General features: G+C 35.1%; 1 protein-coding gene across 4 annotated transcripts in view; it reads left to right on the plus strand.

The window, feature by feature from the left end:
* LOC143235359 (putative polypeptide N-acetylgalactosaminyltransferase 9) overlaps positions 1–18,705 on the plus strand; it is a 100,087-nt gene that overhangs the window by 66,004 nt on the left and 15,378 nt on the right. For all 4 annotated transcript variants that reach the window (XM_076473445.1, XM_076473442.1, XM_076473441.1 and 1 more), the window contains 3 exons: positions 11,380–11,544; positions 13,774–13,987; positions 17,511–17,628. In XM_076473445.1, coding sequence (XP_076329560.1) covers positions 11,380–11,544; positions 13,774–13,987; positions 17,511–17,628 — 497 coding nt within the window. The remainder of the gene's footprint in view (positions 1–11,379; positions 11,545–13,773; positions 13,988–17,510; positions 17,629–18,705) is intronic.

Genomic DNA, 18,705 nt, shown 5'->3' on the forward strand with positions numbered 1-18,705 from the left:
CTTTGTGCGAGTAATCTGCGCGTTTCACGATAAGCTGTCTGTAAGTAAAGAAACTAATTTTGGGAGATGTTAGAAAGAACATCAAAAACGTTTCCAAGAACACGTTAAAATGTAGACAGACATCCGAGGATTTTTCTTGTCTTCATTGTGAGGTACTTAGCTAACGAGAGCTAGTATGTGTCATGTAACAAACTATACCTTTTACAACTAGACGTAACATTAACAGAACACTATCTAGGGATACGTTTTGTCCAATAAAAGTTCGAGAGGGGGATTATTTGAAATTGAAAGAACTAACTTTAATCAACGCGTTTGAAATGTCCGCCGGTAGGTCAGCGGTAAGTTAACGAGTTTATAACGCTAAGATCCAAGGTTCGATTCCACTAGCGGATACAGAAGGTAGCCACAGGTGGCTTTACTTTAAAGCAATTAAACAAACACTTCGAATAAGGATCCGCCACAGTAAAATCATACAATTTTACTCAAAAATATTCTTACATATTCAAAATTTACATTTGAAAACTATGTTTCGGATGTTTTACAGTTAAGCTGATGAAAACTCCGCGAAGTTTGCCTCTTTATTCGTCGACTTTCACTCAAAACTATACGAGTTCTATGTTAACCGTCTCTAATTTTGTAACGATAGACAACAGTGGAAGCCATCTTCTCAAAATCACCCACCGCTAGCTAACTCTTGGACTACTCTAATTAAATCGTGGGATTGACCGTATCATTATAATCCCATCAGAGCTAAAAGAACGAGATGTTTAGCGATAGATTCGGAATCCACCCCCCACCTCCATTCAAGATTAAACTAAATTTTAATTTCGATGTTCCAACAATGATTAAGATACGACATACCAGTTACAACTTATTTTATATCGGAACAACCAGTATTTGTTACATGTACAAACCAACATTGGTTGTTTGTACCGTAGTAACCAGTAACGGTTAAACAGATTGCGAGTTATTGGTACTGTGGTAATGATAAATATGGTTACATGAATAACTTATTTTGTGTTATTGTCACCATAGTAACCAGTAACATGATTACACGGATAAACGACTGTTGTTTGTTTGTACTAAACAGTAATAATTACGATGATAGATCGAAGTAGGTTTTGGAATGGATGGATAAAGTTATTGGTTTATACGTACGAGAGCTGTTCAAGAAATACGCGGACTGTTTGAATTGCGCGGCTCCAGTTGGTTCCAGGGGAATCCGCTTGATGTCGCTAGGTTTGCACAGATCAGCTGATTACGACGCCATTTCCCGATTGCAGATATCTTCATTTGTGTATTAGCTACGCGGTTTTAAGTGAAGTGCGATTTTTTCGTTTGGCGGATTTCAGAATGAATGACCTGAAGGAGCAACGACTTGCTGTGAAATTTTGTGTTAAACTTGGAAAATCTGCGACTGAAACTTTTGCTATGCTTAACACGGCTTACGGTGATGTTGTTATGAAGCGTACGGCATGTTTCAAGTGGCATGAACGTTTTAAGGATGGTCGACAGTCCATTGAAGATGATGAGCGTCCTGGACGTCCTTCCACGTCAACTGACGACCCACACGTCGACAAAATCAACACCCTGGTGCGGGCAAATCGACGTCTGACTGTCAGAAAGCTTGCTGAAGAGTGTGGGATATCAGTTGGATCTTGTTACGAGATTTTGACCGAAAAATTGAAGATGCACCGCGTTGCTGCGAAATTCATCCCTCAGAACTCGTGAGTTTTTGGCCAAACACTCGATCACTGTTCTTCCCCACCCCCCTACTCACCTGACCTTGCTCCTTGCGATTTTTCTTGTTCCCCAAACTCAAAAGACCCTTGAAAGGAAGAAGATTTGAGACGATTCCCGAGATTAAGGCAAATGCGACGAAGGAGCTGGAGGACATTACAAAAGAATCGTACCAGGACTGTTTCAACAAGTGGAAATACCGTTGGGATAAGTGTGTGCGTTGGGGAGGAGAGTACTTTGAAGGGGTCCCAGACCTGTAACTTCTAAATAAAGTACATTTTGTTTTATGACGTCAGTCCCCGTATTTTTTGAACAGACCTCGTATAACCACACTGGTTTTTAAAAGCAGCCAGTATTGATTATATACTTAAGCTGTTGTTATTAAGCCACAAATGTTAATTACATATTTATAAACTAGTTTTTAAAATGTCTTATTCGACAGAACTTGATTTATATCTCTGTAAGCTATACTGTTGTAAAGTACCACTACTTTATTAAACAGAATTTGGTTTATATCTTTGTAAGCTATACTGTTGTAAAGTACCACTACTTTATTAAACAGAATTTGGTTTTTATCTCTGTAAGCTATACTGTTGTAAAGTGCCACTACTTTATTAAACAGATCTTGATTTATATCTCTGTAAGCTATGCTGTTGTAAAGTACCACTACTTTATTAAACAGAATTTGGTTTATATCTTTGTAAGCTATGCTGTTGTAAAGTACCACTACTTTATTAAACAGAATTTGGTTTATATCTTTGTAAGCTATGCTGTTGTAAAGTACCACTACTTTATTAAACAGAATTTGGTTTATATATTTGTAAGCTATACTTTTGTAAAGTACCACTACTTCATTAAACATGACTTGGTTTATATCTCTGTAAGCTATACTTTTGTAAAGTACCACTACTTTATTAAATAGAATTTGGTTTATATCTCTGTAAGCTATATTGTCGTAAAGTACCACTACTTTATTAAACATAACTTGGTTTATATCTCTGTAAGCTACTGCTACAATGTACCACTAAGTAACCCTCATTATAGAAAAATATCTCTTCGAAACTTTTATTTCAACTGTTTATCTTATATTTGTCTCACAATCAGTCATAAACGTTCAGTAGGTCGACTTAGTTTTAAAATACATCCCTGTGAAGTTAATTTAAATAGCTCACTATTCAAATAAACTTGTTACTTCAACAGTTTAATTTAAAGCCTAAAATATAATGATACATATGCCAACTTCATGTAACTATATGCCAGATGTTTTAACAGTGCTTTCGCTACAAATTAGGTTTTTGAAATTATTTACCCCAACACTTTAGATAAGTGTCTGTCTCTTTATGATTTATTTTTCTGTGAGATACTACGAAACTATGCTTGTAGTCGAAAAATGAAAGAAAAAAAGAAGAGAGAAGTCATATATATAAATAATTTCAGTCATTTTCGCTGTCGTACACCCATCGAGCCTAAAATATATGGTGGCCTACCTTCAGGAGAATTTCTTTTATTATTTTACTTTGGCAGCACGAAATAGGACTTGAACCATATTAAAGTAAATCTTACAAGTTCTGAGAGATTTGATGTCATATCCACAAGACGAGTAATGCTTCACATACAACACCGCAAGTTGTTTGAACATAGAACTAGTAAGTTGTCTGTTTTTTCACATTCTACAGACGAAAACTTAATTATTTGTAACTTGACAAAACGTGATTGGTTGAAGTTCCACAAACTATGTTTGGTCTGTTATTTGTAACTTGACAAAACATGATTGGTTGAAGTTCCACAAACTATGTTTGGTCTGTTATTTGTAACTTGACAAAACATGATTGGTTGAAGTTCCACAAACTACGTTTGGTCTGTTATTTGTAACTTGACAAAACGTGATTGGTTGAAGTTCCACAAACTATGTTTGGTCTGTTATTTGTAACTTGACAAAACGTGATTGGTTGAAGTTCCACAAACTATGTTTGGTCTGTTAGTTGTAACTTGACAAAACGTGATTGGTTGAAGTTCCACAAACTATGTTTGGTCTGTTATTTGTAACTTGACAAAACGTGATTGGTTGAAGTTCCACAAACTATGTTTGGTCTGTTATTTGTAACTTGACAAAACGTGATTGGTTGAAGTTCCACAAACTACGTTTGGTCTGTTATTTGTAACTTGACAAAACGTGATTGGTTGAAGTTCCACAAACTATGTTTGGTCTGTTATTTGTAACTTGACAAAACGTGATTGGTTGAAGTTCCACAAACTATGTTTGGTCTGTTAGTTGTAACTTGACAAAACGTGATTGGTTGAAGTTCCACAAACTATGTTTGGTCTGTTATTTGTAACTTGACAAAACGTGATTGGTTGAAGTTCCACAAACTACGTTTGGTCTGTTATTTGTAACTTGACAAAACGTGATTGGTTGAAGTTCCACAAACTATGTTTGGTCTGTTATTTGTAACTTGACAAAACGTGATTGGTTGAAGTTCCACAAACTATGTTTGGTCTGTTATTTGTAACTTGACAAAACGTGATTGGTTGAAGTTCCACAAACTATGTTTGGTCTGTTATTTGTAACTTGACAAAACGTGATTGGTTGAAGTTCCACAAACTATGTTTGGTCTGTTATTTGTAACTTGACAAAACGTGATTGGTTGAAGTTCCACAAACTATGTTTGGTCTGTTATTTGTAACTTGACAAAACGTGATTGGTTGAAGTTCCACAAACTATGTTTGGTCTGTTAAAAGACTTAATGCTTAAACCTCGACTTTTACAAGAATTGATAAGCGTTTGTTTACTTAGCTAATATTTCAAAATCAACTCTTAGAACATCACTATTCTTAATGGAAAAGCGTTTCTACATAAAATATTCTTGGTTGTTAATACACAGGAAGAAAGAGATAAAACATAAATTGATATAACGGATAATTAAACCTTTTGGTTGTTAAATGAGACATAAAATCATTAATTAATTTTAAAATGTTAAAAGTCACTATTTTCCATTATGTTTGTTCTTGTGTTTATATGGTAATTTTCTGAAATCGGCTTAGAATTAGGAAGCTTCTAATAAACCGACGTGTTTCTGACAAGAACAGTTGCTAGGTAACGTATCGAATAAATAAGGCGAAAATTATATTTTTATTCTTTTCTGATAACTTGGACAATATAGAAACTTTAACTGGGAATAATTATCGGAGAAAACAACCAGTGTACTGTCAAATAGTATCTACTGTCGATTAAATGTTTTCCGAACACCAGAATACGATTAAAACCCAAACAAACAAGAAAAGATAAAAGTTTATATTTCGTGCTTAAAGTAGAAGCATCAAAAACTTAACGTTCTAACTTCTCTGTCAATGTTTGGTTTTAAACGCTGTATAATATTTACACAAGAGGTTTTCCTGTAAACCCTAGAAAACACCATCTTAAATCTATATTAGTGAGGTCACGAAGCTAGAGGATAGCGACAGTGTTTCATATCGATCTTGTTACCAGGATTTAATGTACTACTCATGTCATTCACAGACGGAGTGCTTTAACAATCGGTCACTTAATAACATCAGTGCTTATAACACGTCAAAATGGCTGAATATCTAAGAATTACATCAAATACATATTATCAGAGCGAGAATAAACCGAACGTATACGTTTTATTTCACTATTTCCCTCTTCTGTAAATTATTGTCAAAATGTAAGTGCAGAATTAACGTTGTGTGTGTCATGTTTTGACTGGTAATTCATGGATAATGCATGCTTGGAGAAATGGTTACTTTCATTGCAGAAGAAAGTACGTACCTAGGAAACATGTAATACATAACACCATAAATACGGAATAATACGTAAACAGTAAGGAATTTAGGTGAATGACGTGTTTGTGAGTTATTGGCTCGTTCTTTCACGATTCGTACCTAACACTTAAGAACAACAAAAGACCTGTTGGTCCATCTAAGTTGTTTCATCCACTAAACTAAACCTTAAAATGAAAATATGAAACACACAACGCTCACCCTTATCCTTAAAATATCTTTCAAATCTTTTTTTTTTATGCACAGTTAACTAAACTGTATCTATTACATCTGAAAGACATCCTCTCCAAAAGTCAACCACATCGTTAGAAGAACAGAGCTGTCTCAGTTGAAGATGTCTATACCCTGTCAAAATCTGTGTTCGTGTCCCCTAGTCCAACTGTTCTCAACGTTAAATACAAAAAAAAAATAAAACTCATGATGAATCACGATCATCGCTTCCATTAACAATCTTATGGACTTTTTAGATGGTCAAAATCAACTTCAAGTTGTTTAATACTTTTTTATTATGATTTTACGAACATGTAGAGATCTCTTAATTTTAAACTGTTTACATCTCTCAATATAATCTTTTTTTTTTTACATTTCTCATTCTTCTTTGCTATAATTTCTTCCAACTTTGGCCTTTCTCTCTGTCACATCCCCCCCAATGGGACAGTGGTATGTCTGTGTACCTACACCGCTAGAAACTTGGTTTCGATACCCGTGGTGAGCAGAGGACAGATAACCTGTTCTGTAGCTTTGTGCTTAACTACAAGCAATCTCTCTGTTACGAATTGTCTCTTGAATTCGAGTGCACACTTTAGCTAGTCTCGGTTGAAATACAATTAGTTTTACGTTTTTTATAGTTGGTTGGAGAATTATAACCACAACGCCACCAGTATACAATAATTTAGTCTAGGTAAGTGGTTCGTGCTTACTGCGAATAGTAGTAACATAACTCAAGATCACTTTTCTGCTCAATTAATTCTGAACTTAACTTATAGCAAGTTACCCATGACAGTGATCAATATTGTATTGTTTTTTTTCCAGTAAGAAATAGACAGTATACCCTAAATTGACAAAACAGATACAACAGCACGTGCAATGGCACTTCTGTTTCGTTTACAAACACGTTTTGAAATGGTGATAACTGTATACAAATTTTAACAGTGTTTTTTTTCGTACATATTTGGTAAATACAATAATAGTGGTTGTTTGTAAATGCTTAGGTTCCCAATAATACAGAATAAGTTGTTTTTCGCAGAATGTTATTTTTAATTTAGATTACTGTGAAAGTTTCCTGGTAACTAATCTGACAAATAATTAAGAAGATATGATGAGTAAATTCTACATATGAAAATAATTGGTTTTTTAGCATCCATAATAAAATTCAGATGGGTAAGTAATGTCACCGATTCCTCGCTCCTTTCCCACTATTATATAGCTCGAATTATTCAGGCGGCGCGGCATGGCCAAGCGTGTTAAGGCGTGCGACTCGTAATCTGAGGGTCGCGGGTTCGCATCCCCGTCGCGCCAAATATGCTCGCCCTTTCAGCTGTGGGGGCGTTATAAAGTTACGGTCAATCCCACTATTCGTTGGTAAAAGAGTAGCCCAAGAGTTGGCGGTGGGTGGTGATGACTAGCTGCCTTCCCTCTAGTCTTACACTGCTAAATTAGGAACGGCTAGCACAGATAGCCCTCGAGTACCTTTGTGCAAAATTCAAAACAAACAAACAATCGAATTATTCAGCGCCCTCTATCCCACTACAATCAAGTGAGACTAATGTAGCGATCAGAAATGGGTGAAATATAACGGCTGAATTTCATTAAAAAGTACCACTACTTGTACCACTGTTGTACTCAAACTTGTTAGAGTATACAAATTGTGGATATAAAATATTAGTCTAGAATTTCAAACGTAATTATCTTTTAATTTATTATGTAGAAATGAACAAGGGGTAAGTTTTCTGGTGGGCCCAGCATGGCCAAGCGTATTAAGGCGTTCGACTCGTAATCCGAGGGTGGCGGATTCGAATCCCGGTCGCACCAAAGAGCCGTGGGGGCGTAACAATGTGACGGTCAATCCAATTATTCGTTGGTAAAAGAGTAATCCAAGAGTTGGCGGTGGGTGGTGATGACTAGCTGCCTTCCCTCTAGTCTTACACTACTAAATTGGGACGGCTAGCACAGATAGTCCTCGAGTAGCTTTGTGCGAAATTAAAAAAACAAAAAAAAACTAACAACTTTGCGCGAAATTCAAAACAAACAAACAAAAGCTTTCTGGTATTTCACCCAATAATCTAACGATTTTTCTTTCTCTATCAAGCCACCTCTTAACTTTCTATTGAAATGTCCCCCCTCTCTCTCTCTAGGTGTTTGGGTATATAAATTTGTACACCCAGGAGGGTCAGGTACACTAGACCACTTCCGACTTCCTTTTCATTGTTTGACTGGACTTATTAGTATATTTGAAGTAAATACATGAGGGTCTGAGTGATGAGCATAGCTCAGGCCCTTTTCAGGGCAATGTCTATGTATATTGTTCTTACAGACTTTCTAAGTCTAGAACATAGGTGGCCTATTTTATTTTAGCACTAGTATTTTTATTATTATTATTATTATTTTTGCTTATTTTCTATTTATTAATTTTTAAACTTAATTTTAGCTTAATGACGTAATGTATAAGTTTATCAGGGAGAGGTGTTTAGGTCTCTCTTCATCGTATATGCAATACTTGTCTAGTTCACATAGCAGCTCGTTTTATCTCCAATTTTTATCGATATATTTTATTGTACAGTGTAGAAGTCTATCTAGTATTGTTTGTGTATTAAAATGTTTGTGCATGAACTTTGAAGAAGTGGTTTTGGGTTTTCTATATGCTGTTGTAATTAATGTATTCTGTAATGATTGTAGTTTGATTTGCAGTTGTTTTTTACTTATGTTAATCCATGCAGAAGCTGCATAGTCTACTACTGGTCTGATATATGTTTTGTATGTTTTCAGGTGTTGTTCCATAATTTTTACCAATTAGACTCCTAGCATAGTTTATTCGTCGCCAAATTTTAGTTTTTATGTTATTTACGTGTTTTATCCAGGTAAGTTTATAATCATATGTTAGTCCTAAATATTTTGCAGATGTAGTAGTCTGGAGAAGCGCTCCGTTCATGTAAATCTGGGGTTGAACTTTTTTGATGTTTTGTTGATTTTGACAATATCACTAATCGTGTCTTTGCTGCGTTTATTTTAATTCTATATTTTTGGCAGTATTCACTTATTCTGTTTAGTTGAGGTTGTATGTTAGTGGCTGCAATATGAAATGTCGCTCTCTCTAGCAATATTTGTTATTGAATTTCGCACTACGCTACACGAGAGCTATCTGCGCTAGCCGTCCTTAATTTAGTAGTGTAAGACTAGATGGAAGGCAGCTAGTTATCACCACCCACCGCCAATTCTTTTACCAACTAATAGTGGGATTGACCGTCACATTATAACGCCCCCACGGCTGAAAGGACGAGCATATTTGGTATGTCACGAATTCGAAACCGCGACCCTCGGATTACGATTCAAGTTTCAAAAGTTCATATATATTATTATTTCTACTGCATTCTAAATTAATTATAATGAATATAAAAAAAATTATAGTTTCAAGTTTCAAAAGTTCATATCTATTATTATTTCTACTGCATTCTAAATTAATTATAATGTATATAAAAAAATTATAGTTCAAAAGTTTATAAGTCAGTCTCTGCTTACACTAAAATACAGGGACTCATTCCAATATTTTAATTTTTCGATAATAATTTCGTAACCAGTATTATAATTCGTCTAAGAGACAGTATAAACTATTTGTTATTATTGTGAAATTACTCGTAGTTTGGTGCCTGTTAGAAGGCGAGTTGTTCTGTTGCAACCAAAAGTATTATGTGTAGGATGTTAGGCGGGTTCTTAGGATTATTCAATGAAGATAAAATCCAAAGTTCAATCCACATATTGAAAACGAAAGCGTTTTATTTTTCCGACTGAAAAGTTCTACAAGTTGCACATAATTATGGGTAGGCCTAACTTCATAAATATCATCTCAACAGATTCCACCTACTTAGTTTTATTTTTTTTCATATATCTTGTACTTCGTTGAAAATACAAGTTCAAAACTTAAGCGTTAGACGAACTAGCTAACAATAACTTTGTTCTAACTTCTGTTTTTATATAGTTCAAATCGTTTTCTACACTTTCAATAAACGTTTAACTATCATTTTCAAAACGTTCATCACGTGAAATTAAAATCACCCTCTAGCGAAAATATTACATACGATTAAAGTTTTAAAGACACTATAGCTTAAAACTGTCACTTCTCTGAATTGTGAAATCCTTGTCACAAGAAAAAGTAACAAATAATTGCATATGTGAAACAAAGTACTACAATCAAAATCTTTGATAACAAAAAAATTGAAAGGCTTCATTTCTTACTCATTTACTGCCTCTAAAGTTTAAACTGTATACTCGACAAATATTTTGGCGGTTTTATTTTCTGCGAATTATATCTTATCACTGTTTATGATACGAGGATGAAATTACCTTTTCTGCTCGGTCTTAGGCATTGCCAGCCTTTTAGGGACAGGTGGGAGCTTTCTAAACGAAGGCCTAAATAAGACCTATGGTCCGTTGCAAAGCACGTGTCAGACAAAAGAAACGCATTAGCAAACGAAAAAGGTAATCAATTATAACGCCACGTTAGGGAGTATTTGCACTACTAGATTTACTTTTCTGTGGCCATCAAGTTGCAGCTGAGGGTTTCTTTCACCCTCTAACCTCCGACATCCATGGCTAGGACTAAGTAGTATAAGCATTGTATGCAGTTTTAAACCTTTGACAACTTGAGATAGGCGAATTGCCTAACAGTTAAGAAAAAACGACCTCTACACTCCTGATAAATATAAAATAACATATTTTTATTTAAACCAAAGTTGTTTTATCTTAACTTTTATAAAAATGTGTAAATCCGTCCAGTAGGCACTACAAATTTCGAACGGCCTAAAATTAATAATAAAGGAGACTGAACCACCTAAATTAATGATGCTTACTGATGCTGACATTTTAAATATAACATATAACGTTGTAAGTTTCTTAATAGACGTATTTCCTAATTTCGTACACAGGTTAATTATTACTTATGTTAGGTATGAACTTTGAATTACAATTCCAACTAGGCCTACTATTAACTCTCTCTGCACAAGCTATGTGATCATCCCTAGTGGCAAAATGTACAACATCTAAATATTTAATTTATCAACAACTACATATAAACATTAATGTTCTAATATCAAGGAAGAAAATCTTACCTAAAATGCACAGCACTTCAATACTCAGTGCACTAAATCTACCGTTCTACAGCAATTTTCTTTTGTGATTTGGTCGTTCATTTTTTGTTTCGAAAAATACATTACAATGACCTCGTTTAGGGCCAAGCGCGGTTTAACACGCCAAGCTATTCATCTGATGTTCCGTGGTTTGCATTCCATTGTATCCAGAAATTGCTCTCTGGACTTTGTGGCCATGTATGCGTTATAGGAATGACGTTCAGATTCCACTATTAGATTTGACAAGGTTATCCGAAGAATTGACAATGGAAAATATTAACAAACTTATTTTCCTTTAGACTATCATTTAAAATTAGCTTTGAACAAAATTCAACAAACAAATTTCTTATGTAGTGTTAAACGTTATCATATTTTAGAAGGAAAATTTTAAAAAGTGTTGTGAATTGTGTGGCAAAGGCCTTCGAGATGTATATTATATTTAATGTTCATATATTTCAAAATATTACTTTTCAGTTGCTAAATTGGCTTGTCTTTTTCTCAGCACATCTTCAACAACGGCTAGAAGATTATATCTCTCACCTCTCTAAAGTCCGCCTTGTGAGGGCGCATCGAAGGGAAGGGCTAATTCGGGCTCGATTATTAGGTTCTTCAGTTGCTACTGCACCTGTGTTAACGTTTCTGGATTCCCATTGTGAATGTACAGAAGGTAGGTGGGTTCATTAACCATAACTTTTAGAATATAATTTCATAAAATAATTTCAAAAATAAGTTCTTTGTTGTAATTATATTCGATGTGTTATGTTTTTGTCGTTTGTTTCCGCTGTTTGTTTGTTTTTCTAGAAATATTTCAAATGTTAGTTAATAGCAACAACGAACAAAAACAATAAACACATCATGTTTTACGCCTGAGTAACGGTCGTTTAACACCTCTTGGGAGCTCGGGAAATTCAGAAGAGTGTCAGCTTTTAAAAATAGATAACTAGGGGAAGGAAATCAACGTTTTCTAAAACTAAATTCCAAATGTACCATTAAATCATACTGTTGTAGTTTTTAAATATTCCGCTTTATGGGCTTTGATTTTTATATGTCATACACAGTGTACAAGCGTAACTTATGGCAGTCTAATTGACAACACTTGCATTCAGACCTTATCTTATAATAGTTTCAACACCACCATAACAAGGCTAGCTGTTAAACTGTTGCTTCATGAAATATAACAACCTAAGGACGTATCAAATTGATAACACTTGAGAAAACAATGATTTGGGGCAGATTCATTTCCTCCTTCAAGGAGAACATGCCTAGTAAACAACTAAAGAAAAGATCAGAGCCTCAAAACTGGAATGTTTCGAAGATTTGAAGACTCATAGCAAATAAAAAAAACACAAACTATTGTCATATTCAAACTTAATGTGTGATTAATTTTAAAATATGTTGTTTGCAGTGAAAGTAACGTACTCAGTACGTGTAGATTCATTTTTGTGGGGGGCTTAATCAAGTTCTGGATTTTTTTTAAGGGGGCTTATGTTGAGAAAGTTTGGGAACCTTCAGATTAGATCTTTTTTTGTTGTTGTTATGTCTTTTGTGAGAGAAAAACCTTGATAAACCTGTTATATATTCTATACAATAAAACTTAATAAATCTTATGACAAATAATAAATGACACTTGCATTGCAAATAATTACTGTTAATTATATAGTCTGTAACGTAGAAAGTGTAACATGTGTACTATTATAGCCATCACAAGTCGTATCTTGTTGTATATCTTACAAATTGACCTGTACTGATTTATGGCATTGTGCTTTAAGTTATTTGTAAGATTACCTTTTACAAATTCCTACCGTCTTTATGTAAACTATCTAACATCAACTAGATTATGCCGTAATATAACATAAACTAAATTCAGAAATTTGATTGTAATTTATTCATTCTTCTGTAAATATACTTGCTTTATTTAACACAACTTGTGCCATTTTTATCAACATTTTCTACATTTACACCTTTCAGTTTGGCGTAGTTTAGAAGTGTAAGCTGTAATTTTGTTTTAGACATACATATATCGTATGCAATCAAATGTCCACATTCGTTTTCTTTTCTCTTTGCTACAAAGACTTTCGTTATTCCAAATTTCACTCGTAAGTTTTTAACGTACAGTGATACATTTGGTTCCCTCTTTTACTTATGATATATATATATATGGATCGTGTATATTTAAGTAATGTATAATTCATATATATTTAAATAATATATAACCAATTTATTTAACTTCATCATTGCTCTTTGTGCTGTCCTCCGAATGAGAAACATACAAATTTATACATGTATAAAGTGTCAAAGCTTTACAGTAAGGTTTTTTTTACTAAGTTAGGCCTAAGGAACATTATCTAATAGACAATAATTAAAGTTGGGTAAACTTCTACACCATATTTTAGGCTTAAGGATAATCGTAAGGCCCAAAATGATTGACATGATAGGCAACTAGTAAAAGTGAAAAATTGAGACGCCATATATTTTACGATTAACAATATATATTTCTAAAGCTAAGGTCACATAATGTGAATTTAAAACAAGATTTCGTAAGGCCTAATGAAGATTTACAGTGATCAAATCAAATATGTCTATTATCGAGCAATTTATCTCTCGTTAAGCAGAAAATAAAAACAGACAAAATAAAGACGCTTTACCGCAAATATTATTGTTAGTGAACGCACAAATGTATCCATTTGAATATATATATATATCATAAGTAAAAGAAAGAACTAAATGTATCACTGAAGGTTGAAAACTTACGAGTGAAATTTGGAATAACGAAAGTCTTTGTAGCAAGGAGAAAAGAAAATGAATGAGGGCATTTGACTGCATACGATGTAAAACGAATTCTGTCTTAAACAACTATGTATTTTGTAAAACTTAGACTAGGCTATGTTCATTTCAGGCTGGCTTGAGCCACTTATGGATAGAATAGCCCGTAACAGCACCACAGTTGTGTGTCCAGTGATTGATGTCATAGACGACAACACCTTCGAATATCACTTCAGAGACTCAAGTGGGCTAAATGTTGGAGGGTTTGATTGGAACCTCCAATTCAACTGGCATTCTGTTCCCAGAAGAGAGAAAGAGAAACGGGAGCATTCTTGGGACCCTGTCTGGTTAGTACATCAAGATATGGCGAAAAGCTGGGTTTTAATTAAAACCTGTCGAATGTAAAAATCGTTTTACTTTCAGCCTGATACTTAACTAAGACTGTTTTCCTGGGTATCTCAAATACTGTAACATAACATATGCTTCATAACAAATCCCATTTCTTAGCCGAAATTATACTCTTACTCTTAACTATACCACAGCGCCACCTATTACAAATAATATAATTTTATTATAAAAGTGTGTTTTAGCTAGACTTAACTGCAAGATTTTTCTTTAACTTAGAATTTTGTGAACTGTAATGTGATTTTTTCCTCTTAAGAGGGCTTAAAGCTACCTTGAGGGGTCATCTGTTTTAATCACTTGCACTACTATATATACAGTATTGTGTTGTCTTACGTCACGTGAGGGACTCTTAACGTTGCAATTTATACTGTTGTAACGTCATTAAAACGTGTGCATGCCATGAGTAACGAGAACAATAATGTGTTCTGTAGGGTATAGCACAACATGAGGTATGAACTTCAAAAGCAAGAAATAAAAATATTCGTCGCTCTTAATTTTGGTTTTACTCGTGAAACGTACATCTAGTAAGTATTAAAATATACGAAACAACAAAACCTTCTAATAACTTCATCTAGAGACTAAGTAGAAGGAAAAACAATGTGGTTAACTAGTGAGATGGCAACAAACTGGAAAACCATCGCACAGCTGTGACAATCCAAACTGCTGATCTGGAGCTGTTTGTTTGTTTGTTTGTTTTGGAATTTCGCACAAAGCTACTCGAGGGCTATCTGTGCTAGCCGTCCCTAATTTAGCAGTGTAAGACTAGAGGGAAGGCAGCTAGTCATCACCACCCATCGCCAACTCTTGGGCTACTCTTTTACCAACGAATAGTGGGATTGACCGTCACATTATACACCCCCACGGCTGGGAGGGCGAGCATGTTTAGCGCGACGGGGGCGCGAACCCGCGACCCTCGGATTACGAGTCGCACGCCTTACGCGCTAGGCCATGCCGGGCCTAGAACTGATCTGGAGCAAAAAAGTTGATAAATTAATAGTGTAGAGCACAAAAATCAAAGATAAAACCAGTGGTACTGTGGACAACTAATCAAGAAGCAACAACTTCAAAACAGTGTCTCCAAACACAAAATGGACAGTCATCATTGTTGGTCTAGTGTAGTAGTGGGCAACCAGGGGTCAGCTCTTTGTCCTCGCATCCCAAAAAAAACAGCTTATCACGACAACACGAATGATGACAACAAGCTGACTCGAGTTTCAGCGCTATTAAAATATTTAGACGTAAACTTTGACCATCTAAACTGTAGATTTTACAATGGTCAGCTGAGTGAATTATTAAAACTTTAATAACATTTATGTGTAGTTCATTTTTATTCAAATGTATCTTTTGGGGTTTATGACTTGTAAAGGGAGTCTTACAGCCCTGGAGAGTATTTAAGGGACTAACGTGTGGCTCACTGATTAGTTTAGATTGTCCACCGGTGACCTAGGCTAACAAGGTTCCTGATTTTACTTACAAAATAAGCAAAATCAGTAGAATCGCAGTAGGGTAAATATAGACAAATCGCCAGTTTAGGAGCGTAAATCAGTTAACTCGTAAAATAATAACGACCACTGTTATCGCAATGAAATCGTCATTTACCTGGAGCAACAAGATGATTAACTTTGTCAGTCAACGTTAGTGACGTGGAGAAACAAAATTATAAATTGATGGACTAGTAGCGATATGAAAAACCATTTTATCTACTATAAAAAGTAACGTTCAACTAACATTTAAATAACAAAAATGAATAAACAGAAACACGATAAATAAATAAAACATTACCACTGATACAGAGATGTTTCCTGCACTTTTTCAAGGATAGAGTATCACTTTTTAAAACAAAAATACCCTTATACATACCCCAGATATAAAAACTGTTTCCCCAAATACCCTTATACATACCCCAGATATAAAAACTGTTTCCCCAAATACCCTTATACATATCCCAGATATAAATACTGTTTCTCCAAATACCCTTATACATACCCCAGATATAAAAACTGTTTCCCCAAATACCCTTATACATATCCCAGATATAAATACTGTTTCTTCAAATACCCTTATACATACCACGGATAGAAATACTCTCTCCCCAAATACCCTTATAATACCCCAGATATAAATACTGTCTCCCCAAATACCCTTATACATACCCCAGATATAAATACTGTATCCCCAAATACCCTTATACATACCCCAGATATAAATACTGTCTCCCCAAATACCCTTATACATACCCCAGATATAAATACTGTCTCCTCAAATACCCTTATACATACCCCAGATATAAATACTGTCTCCCCAAATACCCTTATACATACCCCAGATATAAATATTGTCTCCCCAAATACCCTTATACATACCCCAAATATAAATACTGTCTCCCAAATACCCTTATACATAACCAAGATATAAATACTGTCTCCCCAAATACCGTTATACATACCCCAGATATAAAAAATGTCTCTACATTTATGAAAATAAAATTACATAATTGCTCTTAGACGTCTATTTCAACCGCTTATCTATGTAAAAACAAAAAATCACTAATGAATTACATTGACGTTCCTCATATTAAGTAATGGTTATTCCTTCAAGAAATGGCCCGGCATCGCCAGATGGGTTAAGGCGTTTGATTCGTAATCCGAGGGTTACGGGTTCGAATCCCCGTCGCACCAAACAAACAAACAAATAATCCTTCAAGAAATTAAATTCCTCATTCGTTTGTTTTTAGAGCAAAGCTACATTAAGCTATCTACTCTCTCCACCGCGAGGAATTGAACCCCTGACGCTAGTTTTGTAAGTTCGGAAACTTACCGCTATCCAAACAGGGAACAATTCTTCATTTAGAAGTTAAATAAGGAGTTGGAATGTATGTGTTAATTTTGTTTTATTGTAATAGATTTAATGATTTGATACAACTGCCTGTTTGTTTGTTTTTGAATTTCGCACAAAGCTACTCGAGGGCTATCTGTGAGAGCCGTCCCTAATTTAGCAGTGTAAGACTAGAGGGAAGGCAGCTAGTCATCACCACCCACCGCCAACTCTTGGGCTACTCTTTTACCAACGAATAGTGGGATTGACCGTCACTTTATAACGCCCCCAAGGCTGAAAGGGCGAGCATGTTTGGTGCGACCTGGATTCGAACCCTCGACCCTTGGATTACGCATTGAATGCCTTAACTCATTTGGCCATGCCGGGCCACACCTGCCTGTATCAAATTAATTTCAATGAGACTGGTATTATACATATTTCAAAATAACTTATGCAATAGTCCTGAAGTATCCTATTCTCAATTCAAGGTATCGTGTGTGATCTAATATGAACATTATTAACGAACATACAATGCTAGAAATAAAGTTTCTATTGTGCAACTTTGTAGTTAAATACAAAGAAACAAAACAAACGTGTTTTTTTATAAAACTTTGGAAAATGATTAATAAATTGGTAGCATATCTTTTCCAGGTCGCCAACGATGGCGGGAGGCCTCTTTTCCATCGATAAATCATTTTTTGAAAAACTTGGAACCTATGACAGCGGTTTCGATATCTGGGGTGGAGAAAACTTAGAGCTCTCGTTCAAGGTTTGTTGGTTCATTTTTTTTTATTATTGTTATGTTTCAACCGGAACTTTTCTTCAAGATTTGTTGATCCATTATTATTGTTATCATTGTAATTTCCAGGGGGAGAGGGAAGAAGTCAAAGCACTGGATTGCGTGACGTCATGAGAGGGTATTTTATCACGGTGAATACAGCACTTGTTTCACAGTTTTTTTTGTACTCACAAGACCACGCAGCACTTGATGCAACACTTCACTTTAACAGAATCATACAACGTTTCATAAACCTAGCGATTACCTTGCTAGACTAATGTTCTGTGACTCGCTTACCATTACCACCAAAAGTCGCTCTTCGGACTGTGAGTTTGGTTTGCTTTGAAGCTACACGAGGGTTATCTGCACTAGCCGTCCCTAATTTAGCAGTGATAAATTAGAGCGTAAGCAGCTAGTCGACATCAAACGCCCTCAATTCTTGGGCTACTCTTTTACCAACGAATAGTGGGATTGATCGGGACATTTTAACGCCCTCACCGCTGAAAGAACGAAAATGTTCAATGACGGTGGTTCGAAAACTTGACCGGACTTTAGGACCTTAGTTATATCGTGAGAGTAACGGTCAAAACTCACTATTAGTTCACCCAATAATTGCTGGCGGGTATTGTTGAATAGCTGCATTATTTCTATTGTTTTGACTCAAGATTAAGAGCATCTCCTGCCATTGTATAACTTTGTACAAAAAGTATAAAACAAACAAAAACAACGCCGAATCAGCTTTACCATTTGGAAATACTTCATCAAAAACTTCATTTAAAAGTTGAAGCTCCTCTCACAAGTCCAGTTTGAAAACTTCTTAAATAACATCACACAAGTCCAGCTTGACCACTTCTTAAATAACATCTCACAAATCCAGTTTGGCCACTTCTTGAACAACATCTCACAAGTCCAGTTTGACTACTTCTTAAATAACATCTCATAAGTCCAATTTGACCACTTTTCAAGTAACATCTCACAAGTCCAGCTTGACCACTTTTTAAATAACATCTGACAAGTCCAGTTCGGCCATTTCTCAAATAGCATCTCACAAGTCTAGTTCGACCAGAT

This window comes from Tachypleus tridentatus, chromosome 12 (genome assembly GCF_004210375.1).
Source record: "Tachypleus tridentatus isolate NWPU-2018 chromosome 12, ASM421037v1, whole genome shotgun sequence".
Taxonomy (NCBI): domain Eukaryota; kingdom Metazoa; phylum Arthropoda; class Merostomata; order Xiphosura; family Limulidae; genus Tachypleus; species Tachypleus tridentatus.